Source organism: Pipra filicauda, unplaced genomic scaffold (genome assembly GCF_003945595.2).
Source record: "Pipra filicauda isolate LSUMZ 115617 unplaced genomic scaffold, ASM394559v2 scaffold9_size5747161_pilon, whole genome shotgun sequence".
In the NCBI taxonomy this organism is placed as follows: domain Eukaryota; kingdom Metazoa; phylum Chordata; class Aves; order Passeriformes; family Pipridae; genus Pipra; species Pipra filicauda.
In genome coordinates this window covers 3373236-3391139 of record NW_024105198.1, presented here as the reverse complement: position 1 = coordinate 3391139, position 17904 = coordinate 3373236, and the positions used below count along the sequence as shown (strand labels likewise).

Below are 17904 nucleotides of genomic sequence, written 5' to 3'. Positions count from 1 at the left end.
AGAGAATTTAATCTGGGACTGGCTTCAAATTGTCATTTGATGTGTAATTTTTTGCAAGTATTTTGGGGCATCTGAGCAAGCAAGAGATTTACTGATAGATTCTGATCTTTATGAGCTTAATGTTTAACTAGTTTTGTCATAGGAGCATAGAACCTGTGTCAGTGGGAAAAGGAATGGTCAGTCTGAAGCATCCAGAGCCCGTACACTGGAGGGAAGTGTACTGAAAACAAACACGGAACAGAACATAGAGCAGTTTGTTCTAAAATAGCGCAGATTGTGCAATGCTCTGCCCTGAGGTTTCATTTTGCTTAGTTCCAGCTGGTGATCAGCTTATGTATTCTGAGGCAGGATGACTTTTCATCATGATGTAAATGACTTCACAGAGACAGCTTTTTTGTTTCAATGGAATTTCAAGCCTTAGACTTAATGGAACTTCCTGCATGAGATTTTGTTTGAAAAATATTTTTGTTTTTCTTGCAAAAGTAAATCTGGAAACTGCTATAATTGCTTTGAGTCATTACAGGTTTCGGTTTTATTTTTCAAGGCACCAAACTTTTTTTTTTGGTGGGTGTTTTTTTTTTTGTGTGTGTGGTTTGTTTTGTTGTTTAATAGCTTTCCAAAGAATTTTGAAGGCAACTGTGCTTTTTCTGCCACCCTCATTTTCTGTGGTGAATAGCCGGTATTTCTTGACCTGCTCTCAGTCCTTAACCCCATCATAACAACTACCACTCGGGTTTATCTTTCAGAACCAGCACAGCAGGAAGAGGAGGGGTTCACAGAAACATGAGAGTCTGTTAGTTTAGCTTGGAAAGGTCTCTGTTCTCTGGAGATGCTGTATAGATGTAAATTAGTTCACAGGAACCCCCCAAAAATTCAGGATTAATAAAGATGTTATCACTGATTCCTGAAGTGATAGTAAATGCAGTGGTTTTTGTTTGCTTTCTCTCATAACACATGAACAAAAGGAAATGAAATTCAGGACTGTTGAACTTAAAAGGAATTTAAAAGCTGTTCTGTCGCTGCAAACAATTAGCTAATGGGACTTCTTTGTACAGTGATTGCAGAAATGAAATTGCTGCCAATTAGAAAGGGATGTGATGTCAATATGAACAACAGAGGTAGTAAAATATTTGAAGAAATGTTGTTGGGAAGAAGTGGACTGTGTGGGGAAAGACTCAAATCTGCAAAATGAATTGTGAATTAACTTAAACTCTTTGCAGATGATGGCTGCAGGGCTGACTTGGCAAAGGGCTGAGCTCTGGATTGTGTAGCTACAGCCCAGCCCTGCACCTTTTTGAATGAAAAGGGCTATGCTTAATATCTCGGTCTCAACTGTTCATGCTCTGAGACGTGTTAGAGTTTGCCTCCCTTCCAGGGCTGTTCTACTGCTGTGGTGATTGATCCAAAGGGGGAAGTTGGGGGAGTGACCTCAGCTCTCATTTAGGCTGGTTCCACTAATACCTGTACCATGATTCATCTCTTATCTATTAAGAATTAGCCATAAAGAGCAAATATGCTCATGAGTTGAACTTTAGTACCTGTATGAGGTTTTAACTCTGGAAGCTGCCCGACTCATCTGTCATTCTGCAAGGAATTCAGAATCTGTTAAGTAGAAAATAATCTTTCAGACTATCAATTTTGGCCAGAGAGCTCAGGAAACTTCCTCCCTGCTTTGGGATTTAGCTGCAAAGGCCAAAAAGAAATTGAAGTGAGTTTCTCAGAGCCCAGTGAAGGCTGAAGCAGGCATGAGAAAGGTCCTTCCTGCAACCCCACATGGGATTGTCAGGGAATCACCACCCTTCCTGTTCCTTGTTCGTAGGGCACAGTTTAGGGGTGCACTTTGTGTCCATTGGTGAAAGCTGAGGTTGAGGTCGTGGCCATGCAGAGGTGGCTTAGAGCATCCCAGGGTCCTCTAATGCCCAAGTTTTCAGCTGTACCTGGGAAAGTGGAGTGTCAGCATCACTGTACTGTGTTATCAACCAGCTGTTGGATATAACGATGCCTTTCCCTTTGAATTTAACAGCCAGGCCGCAGCATTCCTCCAGCCTGGGAAAGACAGGGTGGGAAGCACGTACAAGAAATCTGTCTATAAGCAATACACGGACTCCACGTACACCACTGAGATCCCCAAGCCTGGCTGGCTGGGGTTCCTTGGGCCTGTCATCCGAGCAGAAGTGGGGGATACCCTTAAAGTACACCTAAAAAATTTTGCTACTCGACCGTATACAATCCATCCTCATGGTGTTTTCTACGAAAAGGACTCCGAAGGTAAATGAGCCACTGCCATCATGGAGACAGATTTTACTCACTGGGAACTTAGGAGTATGTGTGGAGGAGAGCTGTCTGTAAAGCCCCAGCTGGAAAGCAACTGCACTTGGTTGGTGTTGGGTTAGCAGGGTCGGGGGACTGTGAGTAGTTTCCTGACTTGCACATTGCAGTACACGGTCCAGGCTTCTTGGTTTTAGAAGAACTTCCAAAACACTGATTAACCCTAGAGATTGTAAAGAGGCTGACTGTGGGGGCACAGTGCAGAATTGAAGGCAAAGTAGCACTAGGCAGAATGGAAATAATCTTGCTGACTCTGTGCTGCCCATTTACTGGGCAAGTTGCCTTACAGTGGCTCTGTGCCTCAGTGTCTTTTGAGGGAGTGATGATTAAACACTGTTTCAGCCTTGGAATGGTGAGTCTCACTTTGAAATCTGCTACCCAAGTACATACATCCAGGTCTGTTGAGTGAGGGTGGCTCAGTAGAAGGTTTCACGTGTGGGCATCTCAGCTCTTCTTGAATGGATGTTGTGATTGCTCAATTGTTCCAGGATCCCTGTATCCCGATATGTCCCCCCAGGATCAGAAGAAGGATGATGCTGTTTTCCCAGGAGGGAATTATACCTACACTTGGACTGTCCCTGAAGATCACAGCCCAACTGCTGATGACCCAAACTGCTTGACCTGGATCTACCACTCTCATATTGATGCACCAAGGGACATTGCGTCTGGATTGATTGGGCCGTTACTTACATGTAAAAAAGGTAAAAAAAATCATGAAAAAGCAGCTGAGGGCTGCAGTTTTGTAGTGTAAAGGTTTTGTGGTGACATGAATAAGGATAGGTTGTGAAGATACTCTGGTGGGCATCTCCCAGCTTCAGGGGAAAATCAGCTTGGTTAGAGAAGACAGTACTTGTGTTCTAGCAGGGTTCTGGTCATCGTGTTGTCTTTATCCATTACTGGCAGGGCAGATGAGCTTGCAGGCCTCTTGATCTAAGAGAGCTGCTTGAATCCATGTTAAATGCAAGACTCTTGTCCAAGATACAGTTTATGTATTAAAAATATGGTGACTGATTTCAGCAGGATTGAGAAGACTGAAGGTGTTGCAGCGGAGCCATGCAGTGGCAGAGCCGCTTGGGAGAGAGAACTGTATTGGCAGGGGTATATTGGAAAAGGGTGAGGATGGTGGAAAAGCATCTGCCTCAAATTCATGTAACAAGTGTGTCTCTGCTATTGCTGTTTTAATCTCTTGCCTGATGTATGATTTTTCTGCATTCATTCCTCTCTCCTTTTCCCTCAGGAATACTGACTGGCAGCTCTCAAAGGCGCCAGGATGTGGATGTTGATTTCTTTCTGATGTTCAGTGTGGTGGATGAGAACCTAAGCTGGTACCTGGATGAGAACATAGCATCATTCTGCATAGATCCTGGCTCTGTAGACAAAGAAGATGAGGAATTCCAGGAGAGCAACAAAATGCATGGTCAGTGTCAGCTTTGCAAGGCCATTGACTCTGCCAAGACACTCAAGGGTGTCAGTGCTCTGGGATCTGCTCTGAGATCATGTGCTGAGCAAATGTCACAGGGATGGGGCAACAACTCCAGAAAAAGGAAGTATTGTTTTGATTTAATCTTTGGCTTGAGTGAGCTTTTATACCTTTCGTTTTAGGAATGAGCTGTGGAACTAGGCTCTCCAAAACAGAAGAGGAGGATGAGTTCTGGTTAGGTGCATCCTCCCATTATGTCTGTGCTGTGACCTGCTGGTAGGAGCTTTGAAAGCCCCGTTTCTGCTCTCTGATTCTGGCTTGTTTGGTTTTGCAGCTATTAATGGTTATGTGTTTGGCAACCTGCCTGAGCTGACGATGTGTGCTGGGGATGATGTTTCATGGCACCTCTTCGGGATGGGAAATGAAATTGATGTTCATACAGCCTTCTTCCATGGAGCAACACTCAATATCCGAGGCCACAGGACAGACGTGGCCAGCCTCTTCCCAGCCACTTTTGTTACAGCAGACATGATCCCCAGTAACCCTGGGAGATGGCTGCTGAGCTGCCAGGTCAATGATCACATACAAGGTAAGGCAGAAGGTGGAATATGACCTGGACTCTGTGTCGCCTGTTTTTTTCTGTCAGTGTGGTCCTGTGATGTACAGTGTAGTTGGGGACAGTGCCTTGAGCATGAAAACATCTCCAGATGAGTGGGTTATTCCTTGTCTTGTATAAATTGGAGTGGGCTGATTATTAATGTGCAGGGCAGCCTTGGTGAGGGTGATTTGTACCAGAGTATGATGTTCCACATTTGGTACAGCTGAAAGCTGAGATGAGGCAGTGCCTTAAGAGCTCTGGTCCCTGTAAGGGGTACTTGCATGGTAGAGCTGAGGGCAGCAGAAGGCTCCAGTCACTCTCTATATATGCTTCCATAGCGTCCAATACCTAAGGTTGGAAGCTCTGCTCACTGACAAACTCCTTGCTGTGGGAACTACCTACTCTCCTTCCCCCCTCCACGTGCCTTTTGGAACAGCAGAGGGAAGGAGTCCAATTGGTGGTGGGAAGGTGGGACTGTGTCCATTGGCCATCGGAGAGGGGCTGAGGGGGCTGAGTGTGCATGTCCTCCATGTCTTGGACAGCTGGAATGGGAGCACTCTATGAAGTCCGGCCCTGTTCTCGGCAAGCTCTGCCATCCACCCTGGAAGGGAGAGTTCGGAAGTACTACATAGCTGCCAAGGAAGTGCAGTGGGACTACGGACCCTCAGGGCTCGAGCAGAGCAGTGGGAAGCGGCTGAGTGAGGCAGGCAGGTAAGCGAGAGGCTGATGGGTTTGGGCAGTGTTTGGGGGCTCTGGCCTGTGTCAGGAAACCTGTTCAGGAAAACGTGAAATTTTTTTCTTTTCGAAATACATGCCTGCAATTCGCATGAAGTACATTTCCTGGGAAGGCAGATCACCCTGTCTGGAAAGGGAGGCTGCTGTAGCCAGACCACACTGAGTAGTACAGGTACCTCGGGCCTTCCCGTGGGCATGCTGTGTGGCACAGCCATACCCACAGGCAGCAGGAGTCCTAGCAGATGTACAACATGAGCTGTCATGTTTACCTCTGGGCTTCATTTCTGCTTGCTGTGCCTGACCTAGGAACAGATCTTTGTATTTAAGGAATGGTTCAAAAAGCCCCTGATGCAGCTGACGCAGGTGGCAGAGCTGACCTGTGGATGGGCCTCAGGGTGGCCTTGCTGCAGGAAGCAGTTTCTAGGAAATCAAATGCAGGGACCTGGGTGGCAGCCCTCTATTCCATGATCAAGTGGCTGTGATAGCAGTTGGTGAGAAGTTTCCCCTTCAGGCTTTGGCTAACTGAAACAGAAATTCCTCTCCCTCCGCTCCCTTCCCTGGGAAGCTGCTGGAGAGGATATACTTCATTCAGATGGAGAAGGAGAAATGCAGAGCAGTTAATTATTTACCCAGTGCTGTGCAGCAACTTTGCAGACCTTAGAACTGAAAGCTCTTTAGACCTGTGAGCTGACATTGTAACTGTGCTGCCTCTCCTGCAAGGCTTGCTATGTCTGTGTTTGGCGAGGGTGTTGGCAGAGGAAATAAATCACTTTACAGCTGTTTATTTTAGCTATGATTGTGGCCGTCCCCTGGGCTGTCTACAACCTCTAAAGAGCTTGGTCTTTTAGCACTGCCTTCCCAATGACTCCTTTACACATCCGATGTAGAGGTGCTGATCACAGCTGTGCCACCGAACCTGGCAGGTTCAGCTGGGAGAGGGCTGTGTGCCACAGGTGCTCTCTGGACAAGTCTGTAGGGATAAAAAAAGCTTTGAAGAGTCGAGGGTGTGCTGGTTCCAAACTAGAGGTGCTGTCCGTGTCTGAAATGCTGCTTGATTTGGAGATGTTGCTGGTCTTGCCAGAGGGAGGGGGAGGGGGAGCAGGGGAACACGACTGAATATTTTTTTTTTCCTATGAAATAACCTGACATTTGTTTTTTGCATTTAGCCCTGCTGAGCAGTATTTCAAGCGTAGCCTCTACCGCATTGGGGGTGTCTACTGGAAGGCAAAGTATGTAGAGTACACTGATGAGAGCTTCCGTGAGGAAAAGCAGCAATCAGAAGAAGAGAAACACCTTGGAATACTCGGTGAGAATCATCCAGGAACGCAAATCCTCTGTCAGCGTTGGTGAGAAGGATGCTGATGCTGGGAGTGCCAGTTAGCTATACCTGCCCTCTTGTTTTGGGGGCACAGAGGTGCTTCACAACAGTCACATCTGAGAGCGAGTGGGACAGGCGAAGGTGGGAGGTGGTAGAACAGACAGAATTGCTTCAGAGCTGATTCTTAAGGTATCTGAGGGACACAGTGTAGTATTTGTGACTAAAGCTAAACAGGTCACAGCGGTAGCTCCTGGTTAACATGTTTTTGACTGAGTCCCTTCAAGGCCTGCTGCAAACCCCATGTTCTCACAGAGACCTCTCCTGAGTGGTGCTCTCTGTCACAGCCGAGTGTGCACATAGAGGCAGCCTGGCTCCTCAGCCCCTTCTGTGTCCTTGGGATGCTCTGTGGACCCAGGGCAGGTCAGGGGCTGGTTGGGACAGGCATGGTAAAGGCTTGGTGTTCCTCTCTGGCTGGCTGGAGCAGGGGCTCACAGACTGTGGTGAGCTTGGAGCATCTCACATCTCTGAGGCACACGTGTTGGGAGGCTGAGGGGGCCTTGTGCAGTGGGAGAGAGACCTGGGCCTTTCCCGAAGGCATTCCAGCACATCTGGCTGTTCTGTTACTCCCCCTGTGAAGGCCTGACACCTCTGAGTTCTCCCGCAGACCCAAAGTGCTTTCAGATGACCCTTGCCAGTCCCTGCTCCCGCTGAGCTCCCTTCAGCAGCCAGGGCACCCACCAGCTCTCCTCCTTAGCCCCTGCAGCCTGGGGGAAGGTGCCACGGCTGCTTTGGTTTGCCTGGTGGCCTGGGGAGGTGCTCTGTTGCTGATCTGTTCTCTCTGCTATTTTCTAGGTCCAGTGATCAAAGCTGAAGTTGGAGACACCATCCTCGTGACGTTTTTTAACAAAGCTTCCTGGCCCTTCAGCATCCAGCCACACGGAGTGTCCTATGGAAAGGCGTGGGAAGGGATGTGGTACCATGACGGTTGGTGGATCCCTTTTCTTGAGTACACCCACATCACCCTTCAGAGGTGCTGGGTGTTTTGGTGACATGAACAAAGTAAAGCCTGCTATGAATGTAGCTGGTGAGAAGGTGTAACTGAGGTTTTGCAGGGACCTCAGGAATAATCCTGTAATCCCTGTTTTAAAGGCCTGTCCCAGAATGGGATGTCTGTGGCACCACTGCACAACTTCACATACCGCTGGACTGTGCCCAGGCATGTGGGGCCCACGGCCAGTGACCCTCCCTGCCTCACCTGGATGTACAGCTCAGCTGTGAACCCTGTCAAAGACTCCAGCTCGGGCTTAGTGGGGCCTCTGCTCATCTGCCAGCCAGGCACTTTGGATGACAACAACAAACAGGTAAAGGGGTTTATCTGCCCTGCTCCTACCAGATTCTTTGCTTTCATGTAGAGAAAGAAAGTGTCAGCAAAACACTAGGGAACGTAATGAAAACAAATATGCAATAGTGAAAGTCCAGGAGAGTCAAATCAAAGCCATGGGTCAGGTTAATGCTGGGACAGCTGGTGCCGAGGTCTAGCCTGGGAAAGGCCAGTAGTGTTCTGGGCTCCCAGGGGCTGCCCTCAAAATGGTTTCTGAGCTCTGCTTTAAGTTCATAGATGAACTTGGCTAAACAATTGTAACTTGGAACAGTTACCTTATAGGTAACTCTTGTCCTGGGGCTTGCGTAGCAGGCTGCTTTCAGAGGGATGTGGAATACTCATTGCAATCCCAGAAACATTGACAAGACATTTTCACTTACAGGTGTTTTGCTTGGGTGATACAATGCTTTGTTTGATACAGTGCTTTGTTTGGATGAGCCTTGTTTATTCTGCAAGAGAAGTTCATTTTCAAGCAGAGCTGACCACAAAAAAGCATGTGAAAATCCATGTCAGTCTTTATGCTTTTGATGAAGGAGGGGTGAAATCTGAAGGGCAAACAGAACTTCCTCTTGGAATTTCACTCAGGGATAGTCCATTCCTGGAAATAAGCCTGGGGAAGATAGTAAATTGATATCTGGGGGAGATGCCAGACAGATGAGCAGAGGGAGAGCCTTGTTGTGAAAGAAGCAGGCAGCAGATAAACCAGCACTGCCGTCCTGCGGCAGCGGGGAGCGGGGACGGGTCTGGGGACGGCTGCCCCCGGAGCCTCCTGGGGGGAGTTCACATGCAGTGGGGGCACCATGGGACTAAATTAGGAGTGCAGAAGAGATCAGCACACTACCCAGGGTGGAATGTGGATCTGCTGAGCAGAGAGATCGGGAATACGTGCAGCCCATGTGGGCAGGTGTTGGAAGGGTGTAAGCAAAACAGGGATGGACCTGTTTGTAAAGATAGGACAGAGAAAAATCACCTGGGGTGGCAGTTCTGGCTCCACAATCTTAGGCAACTCTTTAATGAACGCTTAATTGTGGAAGGTGCATGGCCACTCCCCTGCACCTGTGTGCCGCAGTCTGAGAATTGCTTCACCTTCTTGGCAGGCCAGGTGCCTTGGCACTGCTGGGAACAGTGACACCAGAGCGAGAGTCTGGACACCACCAGGATGTTCTTTTAGTGAGGAAACACCATGTTTTGGAGTGCATTTTGTAGGAGAATTAACACTTGAAAGGATTTAGGGTAATTAAAAAAAGCCCTAATTCCAGCCTGTGGTAGGAGGCAGGAAGGGTCGAGTGTGTCCATCAGCCGGCCTCGTGTCTGGGCTCTGGTCTCAGGACTGGTTTGCACTGACACCTAAATTTACAGCTGAGGGGGAAGGGGGCAATGACTTCATGCCCTTGGCTGAGTTTTGATCAGTTTATTCATGGAAGTGTCATGGAAAATGCAAAAGTGGTGCCTTTTGTGAAATAAAAGAGGAACATTCAACATGAATAAAGGGACAGAGTCCTGGCCCTCAATGAGCCAGGTTTTAAGGTAAAGGGGGACATAAGAGCCAAGCAAGACAGCTTTAACTCTAAGGGTAGTTAATTGGTGTGTTTTAAAAATTAACAGCCATCATTGTAATTATAGAAAGGGATCGACAGAGAATTTTACCTTCTCTTCAGTGTGTTTGATGAGAACCTCAGCTGGTATTTAAATGCCAACATAAAGTACTACTTGAGAATGGAAGAGACATCTGTAAAGAAGGATGATGGCTTCAAGGAATCCAACAGGATGCATGGTATGGTTGGATGCTGCTCTGTGGCAGCAGGGATGAACTTGCAAAGCACTGGGTGATGCTCACCTAAAGGCTGAGCTGGGGGCTGGAGGGGCTGTGTGGTCTTGACCTGGAATCAAACCAGCCTGGAGGCAGCAGGTGGGGTGTGGACAAGCAGCCCAGCTGTCTGGGGAAGTGTGTGCTGAGTGTACTCAGGGGTGAATTGCAAATAAATTACCCTTCCTTCCCATGCCAGGCCTGTTCTTTGTATGCTGAAAATGAACCTCCTGGCTGATACCTGCCTGCAGAGAGTTAATTGCTTTCTCCTTTGCAGCCATCAATGGATTTATGTTTGGTAACTTGCCTGGGCTGGATATGTGTGATGGAGACAAAGTGTCCTGGCACCTCCTGGGCTTGGGCAGTGAAGCGGATGTGCACGGAGCTGTGTTTCAGGGAAACACCCTGCAGATGAACGGCATGCGGAGAGATTCAGCCAATCTGTTCCCACACACGTTTGCCACTGCCTTCATGCAGCCAGATAACAGCGGTGAGTGCTTGCACAGCTGCCCAGGCAGATGGAAGGGTCTCCCATTGTGGTATTTGCCCCTGTGGCAGATTCTCTAGCATGGTGTCAACTCTTACAGGGTGAGCTGTGCTTCACGTGATTATTGTGTAAGAAAGCTTCCTGCAACGATTTTTGTGTAGGACTTTGTCGTGCCATTCCTTCTTGGTTTCTCTAGTGACTCCTTTTAACCTTGGCCTGTGGCAACCAAGCTCCCTAAACACCACACAGATACACCCAGCACATACTGACACTGGCTGGCAAAGCACCTGTTTCCTGGAATCTTCAAAACCAACTGATTTCTTTGCTCATCCTGCCTCCCTCAGGGACTTTTGAGATCTACTGCCAGACGAGCAATCACTACCAGTATGGGATGAGGGAACAATATGTCGTTTCCAAGTGTGGAAAGAGGGACCCTGCTCCTTCCCGTCGGTACACGGGAGTGCGGACGTACTACCTCGCGGCGGAGGAGGTGGTGTGGGACTACGCGCCCGACCGGAGCTGGGAGAGGGAGCGGCACAACCACTCTGAAGAGAGGTAGAGCCCAGCTTTTAGGGAAACCTGTGGCAGTATCCCAGCAGACCCTGATGGAGCCTGTCGGGTGTCTTGGCCAACTTGTGACCTGGTGCATGTGCTGGTGGTGCTGCCGATGGGAGCGCAGCCCTCCGAGTCATTGTGCTCTCCATTGCAGCCAAAGCTGGCTCTGGGAAATCCCTTCAGCTGTGGACCCCCTGCCACAGCTTAGTTGCTTACTCCCTGTGAGGTTTTGTGTATTCAGCACTCGTTCTGCATTTCTCAGCTACGCCGACGTGTTTCTGAGCAACGAGAACGGACTGCTCGGCTCCAGGTACAAGAAAGCGGTTTACAGGGAGTACATGGATGGCACTTTCCAGACCCCCAAGGCCAGGAAAAGTGGTGACGAACACCTAGGGATCCTGGGTAAGGGTGTGTGTAGAGGGTACACCTTCTGCTCACACAGCAATGGGACTGGGGCTCTAGAGCTGCAGTGGCTCAGGGCAGTAATCTGAGAGCCCATTGAATATTTAGGCATCTGCTGTGTATGCAAGTGAGGAGAAATTGTGACTGTCTCCTGCCCACATCTGCCAGCTTTGGAGACAACAGTTAGAAGGGTCCTAAGCACAGCTTGTAGGAAAGCCTAGTGACTAATCAAAGTCTGCAGAGACCCAGTTCTGTTTTTATTGTGTTACAAACCCAAGGCTGTAAGTGGTGGTAGGGCAGCCAGGCTGAGGCAGCAGCTGCCACTCAAAATAGGCTGCAGCTCTGATTTGTGACATTGTCAGGCCAGGTTGAATATTACCACATTTTTTGAAACCAACAGCAAGGGATGATCAACATGTTGCGACACTTAGCACAACAGTATTCAGAAATCAAGCCTTAGTTGTGCTGGGCCCAGTTAGGATGTGTAACCACCTTCATTGCCCTCATTGTGAAACTCAGTCCAGTTTCCTAAGACTTGGATTGGGACTGACGTCCAATTCTCTTTTTGGGAAGTAGAGAAGAGGGAGGGGAACATAATAAATATTATAAGGTAATATCTCCGGGGAGATGTTGAGGTGGGAGTATCCTGGGAGATGTGCTGATGGATTTTGCTGGTCTCAGCCTATGTTCTTGCTGTCTCAAGGTCCTTTTCTGTGGGCGGAAGTGGGCGAGATTCTCAACGTGGTGTTCAAGAACAACGCCTCGCGGCCCTACTCCGTGCACGCACACGGGGTGCTGGAGCCGCACGCAGGGCAGCCCCAAGTGGCAAATCCCGGTAGGTCCCTGTCTCCAGTTTTCCTCTGTGGGCTGGCACAGCTGATTTTAGCCCAGAGCCTGACTGGCTTACTTAAGCAGCCTCAGATGTCCTGATTTTCTTATGACAGAGAACTGGAACTGAACAGTAACTGGTCTTTCAGGTCCAGCATGGTTTTGGTGGTACCATTTGTGTGGGAATGACAGCCTTGGGAGTTCACATTCTGCTCAGACTTCTAGGATAAGTGTATGACAGAGTTCTGTGTGCAGCTTTATTCCCCCACACCGAGTGTGGTCCGTCTGCGAGAAGGGGAAGGTGGTGGCAGGTGACAGCTTAGCCAGTCCTTAGTAGCCATGGCATGGGAGAAGCCTGCTCCTCTTCTTTGGGGGATGTATGAGCACAATAGTATGAAAAAGCAGAAATGCACAATTGCTTGCCAGGATCAGACTGAAATTGCCACTTTGTTTCATGATACAGATGCCAATGTGTGTAATTTTTGATCCCCTCCAACTTGCCCAAGCTGTTCAAGCCACAGCCAGGCTGTCGGCTGGGTCATGTCTTTCTGCAATGGATTACTAATGTGCAAAAGAGTAATTTTAAAAACCAATTTGAACAAGCATCATAAATACACTTCAAGAATAGGAAAGATCACCTCAAGCCCCATCTGAATGAAGAGAGGTGGAATTTCCATGGCCAGGTCCAGTCTCAAAGGCAGCAGATAAACCTGAGTTGTGCTGGTACCAGACAGTGTGTGCATCCTGTGACCCCTCTGCCTTGCTGCAAGAGGGGAGCTTCTACTCTGCTTTCAGTGTTTGGGGAAGGAAGATGAAATACCTGAAAAACAGAATTGAATTTGGTCTTTGGAGGCAGGATTTTCTTTTTCTATCTTGCTTTGCTGTTGCTCGGTGAGTGGGTGTGTCACCTGGTGTGATGTGCTGCTCTGTCCCTCAGGTGACATTGTGACATACCGGTGGGAAGTTCCTGAGAGATCTGGTCCAGGGCCGAATGATTCAGCCTGTGTTCCTTGGATCTACTACTCTGCGGTGGACACAGTAAAGGTAAAATAGAAGTTAGAGCCAGAAAAGCCCAATTAGACCAATTTTTTACCCCATCTAGAAAACAATGTGAGTTGGGTACAATTTAGAGATTGGTCCAGCCAAGAGGTGGAACCACTTGGTAACACGTCCAGTGTTCTCCTGGGAGAGGAAATCTTCCAAATTTATCCTGATGTTTGTCCTTATTTTTTCCTAACAAACCTTCATAAAACAATTCCACTGTCTCCTTGCCACTAACCTTCCTTCAGTTATTTGCAGGATATTAGAACATCTCCCTGTCAGTCATGGTTTCTATTGGTGAGAGCCCTAGGGCTGATCTAGAAAGGCAGAAATTATCCAAACTGAGGTCTCATGGATAAAGCCGGAAGATTTGACCGTTGCTAGAATTGATTGTCATAGTACTGATTCCACAGGAGATAAAACCTGGAGGATCCTGCAATAAACCATCACATTCAAACCAGAAGTAGTGGCCTTTCTATCTCAAATTGCAGATATCTTTGCAGTCGCAGAGTGGAGACTGTCTTGATACCATTCATGTTTATGACTTTTAGATTTACACTTGTAAGAGCATCAATGGTTCCTGTGTTTCGGTGGCTGATGCTCTCTAACAAGGCTGCTTGCACAGCAGCACCAGGTTTTTTAAGTGGGGTGATGCAGGAACAGAAAATGATTGTTGAAAGGCAAAGAACTGCATACGAAAGAGGGTGAGAAGGTCCTTGCCTCAGAGATTTCTCCTTCCTTCTGATTAGGATATGTACAGCGGGCTGATCGGGCCCCTGAAGGTCTGCCGGAGAGGGGCCCTGCGGTCCGATGGCACCAGGAAGGATGTAAAGAGGGAGTTTGCTCTGCTGTTCCTGGTTTTTGATGAAAATCAGTCCTGGTACTTGGAGGAGAATGTGGAACATTACAGTAAGGGCAATCACAAGGAGATCAGCCTGATGGATGAGAAATTTGTGGAAAGCAACAAAATGCACGGTAATGCCAGTCGGTGTTAACTCTGCAGCCTCTCTAAGTAGTCAGCCACCCAAAACCCAGGAGCCTGACTCCCAGTGAATGTCCTCATCCTTTTCCCTAATCAGTGGCACAAACAGAATTAAACTGTGTGTTCTCAATACTGTAGCACATCTACAGCCCAAATCTTTGATCTGCAGTGAGGGCTGATCATTGTGGCTGTTCCTGTCAGGAGGAATACAACATCCAGGCCAGAGAGGTTAATCTCCGATGTGTCTGAGTGACTCAGGAAAGGAAATAAAATCAAACATGAAATTAACTTATCAGACTAATTTAATTCTGTTTGTCTCAGGGACCATCAGAATGTTAGATTTCAAATTAATTTTCTGAGCTATGTGGCTGCAATACATGGCTCAGTTGTGTTAGCTAATTATCAAAAAGCTATTTCTACCATGACAGGATGAACATTTTTCTAAATTAGCATGTTATTTATGTTAGGGTTTTTTTGATATTATATCTGGATCTATCTATTCTCAGCAAAACAGGTCCCTTAGCAGTTGTGGAGATAAGAGTAGCGAGGAGTGGCATTATGTGTGCTGACATTACTACTGGTTTTGTATGGCTGAGATAAAGACTCTCCAAATACACGTGTCCATGAAGGTGTAATTGTTAACTCAATATTACAGCTAGCAGAACCAGCAGGCTGAAGTTGGATGCTTGTTTGAGGCTACACAAAGTGCCTGTGGGAGATCTGGGAGTAAAACCCTGGTGCTCTGCCCTTAGACCCTGTCTCTTTCCATCCTGTTCCCTCTGTTGTCATCTGAGCATGAAAATGGAAGTCTGTGTGTGCCATGGCAGTCAGCTAACTCACTGTTTGGATCCCTTTCCTGCGTGCACAGTCACAGCAGGATTCCTTCCAGCTGTGCTACTTGAGAGATAAAGTCCTGCCATGCAGGGATTTTACAAGTGGTTGGAGTGTGACATGTGTGGCCAGGCTGAGGCACGGCACCCCAAGGCTGCCCCCTGGCAGGATTTACCCCTCGTCATTGTTCACTAAGGGAGGTGCTCAGGCATTTGGGGGTATGTAGGTATATACATGTTTCTCCATCACTGGGCTAAGGAGGCCATTTTTATGCATCTTGACTTCTAGAGGCAACCACTTCTGCTGGCTGACTGCAGGTTTACACCAAGAGGTAGTTTTTGAGATTTATTTGAGCTGAGCTACAGCATGGCCTTGGGTGTGAGTCACTTTTCCTGGCTGTAAGCAGAGTGGAGAAGTAGCTGAGCTGGGGACAGACTACCAAACTCTTGGGGGACTGTCATGTGGGGAACACTAACTGCTGATGCACTGGTGGCTTTATGAGCTTTGTTGCCTGTAACTTGCCCTGCATGTTCTTCCTCTGAGGTGGTGCAGCACCTTTACCATTTCACTAACAGCCTTTTCCCCTTTGTGTTATTTACTGCACAGCAATCAATGGCAGGCTCTATGCCAACTTGCCTGGGCTGACCATGTACCAGGGAGAGCGGGTGAACTGGTACTTGCTGGGAATGGGTCAGGAGATTGATGTCCACACAGTCCATTTTCATGCTGAGACCTTCATATACAAGGTAAGAATATCTGCTGACATCAGCACTTTTGCTTTACTCTGGACTTGAATTTTTTGAATGACTCCACAGCAGTTTCACCCAGCTAGGAAAGGGATGTGGTTTTACACATCGCAGTCTGACTCCCTGAACCTCTGTGTTGTGCTGAGATGTCCAGCTTAATTCTTGTTAGGGTTAGGCATTACCAGATTGTGTTTGCTTTCCCAGCTGCAGCCCTGGAGCTGCTTTCTGAAAGCTTTTTTTTTTTTGAGCTTTAAAAAGCTGAAAAAGTCCCTAGTGACACTGGCGGAGTTTTCCTCCTGAGAAGATGCAGAGAGCACTGCAGCTAATGGCCTCTCTTCTCTGACAGAATGGCAAAAGCTATAGAGCAGATGTTGTAGATCTGTTCCCTGGGACCTTTGAAATGGTGGAGATGCTGGTTGGGAACCCTGGGACCTGGCTGCTTCACTGTCATGTGTCTGACCATATCCATGCTGGGATGGAGATCCTCTTCACCGTCCTGCCTAGAGCAGGTAGGGAGCTTTCACTGTTACTGTAAAACATCCAGCAGCACTTTCTGCTACAGCTGCAAAATTCTGAGTGTTTGCATCACATGTACAACGCCCTTACATACTATAAGCAGCCAGGTAATGGAGCAGTTAATTACTTAAGTATAGTTAATTTAGGATGTTCCCTTTGAATATCCTAATACTTGGAGCTGGAGTTAATAACAAATTGTTTTCTGGATTTTACATTGCCTATGTTGTTATTGTGAGTTTGATTTTAGCTTGTATCAGAGATGCAACGTTCAGCCCTCAGCCAGTAATTGTTCTAAGAGCTGGAAGGTGCTCAGAGGTGAGTGTCACTCAGTACTGGGTTTGGCTGTGACGGAGTCGACATGGTGATGTGGTTTTAGATTTGTTACCAATCTAAAGAGCTGTGAAGGCCCCAGTGGTGTTCAGCTGTGGGTGACCAGTGCCTGCCCAGTGTCAGTGTCATCTGTGTTTCTTCCTCAGCACTTTTCTTTCAAAGGCTGGGAAGGGCTGCGGGTCGGGGGCTGCCTCTGAAGCAGGCGATACATGTTCTTGTCTCATGTGGAGAGGGAAAACACTGACAGGAGAAAAGAAAACCTGCAAGCCCTGGAAACCAGGCTGCCTCTAGATCTGATCCTCACCAGATGTGCCCTGTTCTGAGCTCTGCCTGCTCAGCCCAACACCTTCTCACCCTCCTTTTGTTTCCTTTCAGAGTCAGAGCTGGAAGTCGAGAGCGTTACTGCAGGTATGGTGTGGACAGCGCTGCCAAACCCTGTCTGTGCAAGGGGGAGAGGCAGATTCCTCAGCAGCACAGAGCTTTGGATGGTGCAGGGGGAGGGAGGAGCACCCACAGCACCCACAGCCTCTGCTCTGCCAACCTGGCAGCATCTCAGCCCAAGGCCTGGCTGCGATGGATAGCGGGGAGAGCTCCAGGCTGCTTTGTTTATCTGCCTGCCAAATGTCTGTGCCCTGGGATAGAATTAAGGAAGTTGGGCTGGTTAGGCTTGTTTGTTTGTGTTAGGTGGAAAAGTTTAGAGGACCTGCCCCCTGTTGTGTCTGCGTGTGCGGATTCAGCTTCGTAGGAGAGTGTGAGCTTAGGAACTGGCAGAGACTCAGAGAGTGTTGAAGGAGAGTGCCTGAGTTGCCCACCTGTCTTGGACTGTCAGTGACTCTGTGGTTTAGGGAAGTTTCACCATCGCCACTACAAGCTGAAGGGATGGAGTCAGCATGAAACAAGCACATTTGCCTTCTGCTCTGATATTCCCCTGAGAAAAGAGCCCAAGCAGGTGCCTGGGTTTTTTTGGGTGTTGTAAAGGACAGATGTGAGAAGACATTTGAGCAGCACCAGCAGTAGATACAATCCCTTTGAAATTTTCTGTGTAAAAGTCTGAGTAGTTTAGGGTGGTGGTTTATTTTCCTGATTTTTCATATTTCTTCACAACCCACTGATAATATCTTATTGTTTGTCTCTCAGGGTTGCCATATGAGGATGAGGATGAGTTCCAGAAGATCATGCTTTTTGGATCTAAGGTGGCCCAAGGACAGATAGAGGCCACAGTCATCGCTCTGGCTGTTGTAGGGATCCTGCTGCTCCTGGCCACCAGCATCCTCCTGGGAGCTGTCATCCATCTCGAGAGGCAGAAGAGGTTACGACGCAATCGGAGATCCATCCTGGATGACGGATTCAAACTCATGTCTCAAAAGAATCCAGGGCTCTAAAAGCCACATACAAACATTGGGCTGTGTGATTGGAGCAGGGGCTGGATCCTTGTCCACAGAAAAGATTTTGGGGCATCATTTCAATTGTGCACTGTACTTCTAGAAGCTGAGGTGGGGAAGCTGGAACCCTGACTTCTTCATATTCTTTCCAGAGAGGGTAATCAGGCATTGGAATGGGCTGCCCAGGGAAGTGGTGGATTCTCCATCCCTGGAGGTT

General features: G+C 48.0%; 1 protein-coding gene across 6 annotated transcripts in view; it reads left to right on the top strand.

The window, feature by feature from the left end:
• The window catches only part of HEPH (hephaestin), a 21223-nt gene extending 3319 nt beyond the window's left edge, over positions 1-17904 (top strand). For 2 of the 6 annotated variants that reach the window (XM_039378129.1, XM_039378128.1), the window contains exons 3-22: positions 2024-2268; positions 2817-3029; positions 3346-3441; positions 3566-3745; positions 4083-4337; positions 4889-5057; positions 6248-6387; positions 7252-7383; positions 7549-7760; positions 9404-9554; positions 9865-10077; positions 10419-10629; positions 10892-11031; positions 11735-11866; positions 12797-12903; positions 13650-13875; positions 15320-15459; positions 15806-15968; positions 16681-16713; positions 17443-17904. In XM_039378129.1, the coding sequence (XP_039234063.1) occupies positions 2024-2268; positions 2817-3029; positions 3346-3441; positions 3566-3745; positions 4083-4337; positions 4889-5057; positions 6248-6387; positions 7252-7383; positions 7549-7760; positions 9404-9554; positions 9865-10077; positions 10419-10629; positions 10892-11031; positions 11735-11866; positions 12797-12903; positions 13650-13875; positions 15320-15459; positions 15806-15968; positions 16681-16713; positions 17443-17687 (3403 nt within the window). In that variant the 3' untranslated portion in view covers positions 17688-17904. Of the gene's footprint in view, positions 1-2023; positions 2269-2816; positions 3030-3345; positions 3442-3565; positions 3746-4082; positions 4338-4888; positions 5058-6247; positions 6388-7251; positions 7384-7548; positions 7761-9403; positions 9555-9864; positions 10078-10418; positions 10630-10891; positions 11032-11734; positions 11867-12796; positions 12904-13649; positions 13876-15319; positions 15460-15805; positions 15969-16222; positions 16291-16680; positions 16714-17442 lie in introns of those variants that run through there. The other 4 variants (XM_039378131.1, XM_039378130.1, XM_039378132.1 and 1 more) reach the window with 4 other exon arrangements.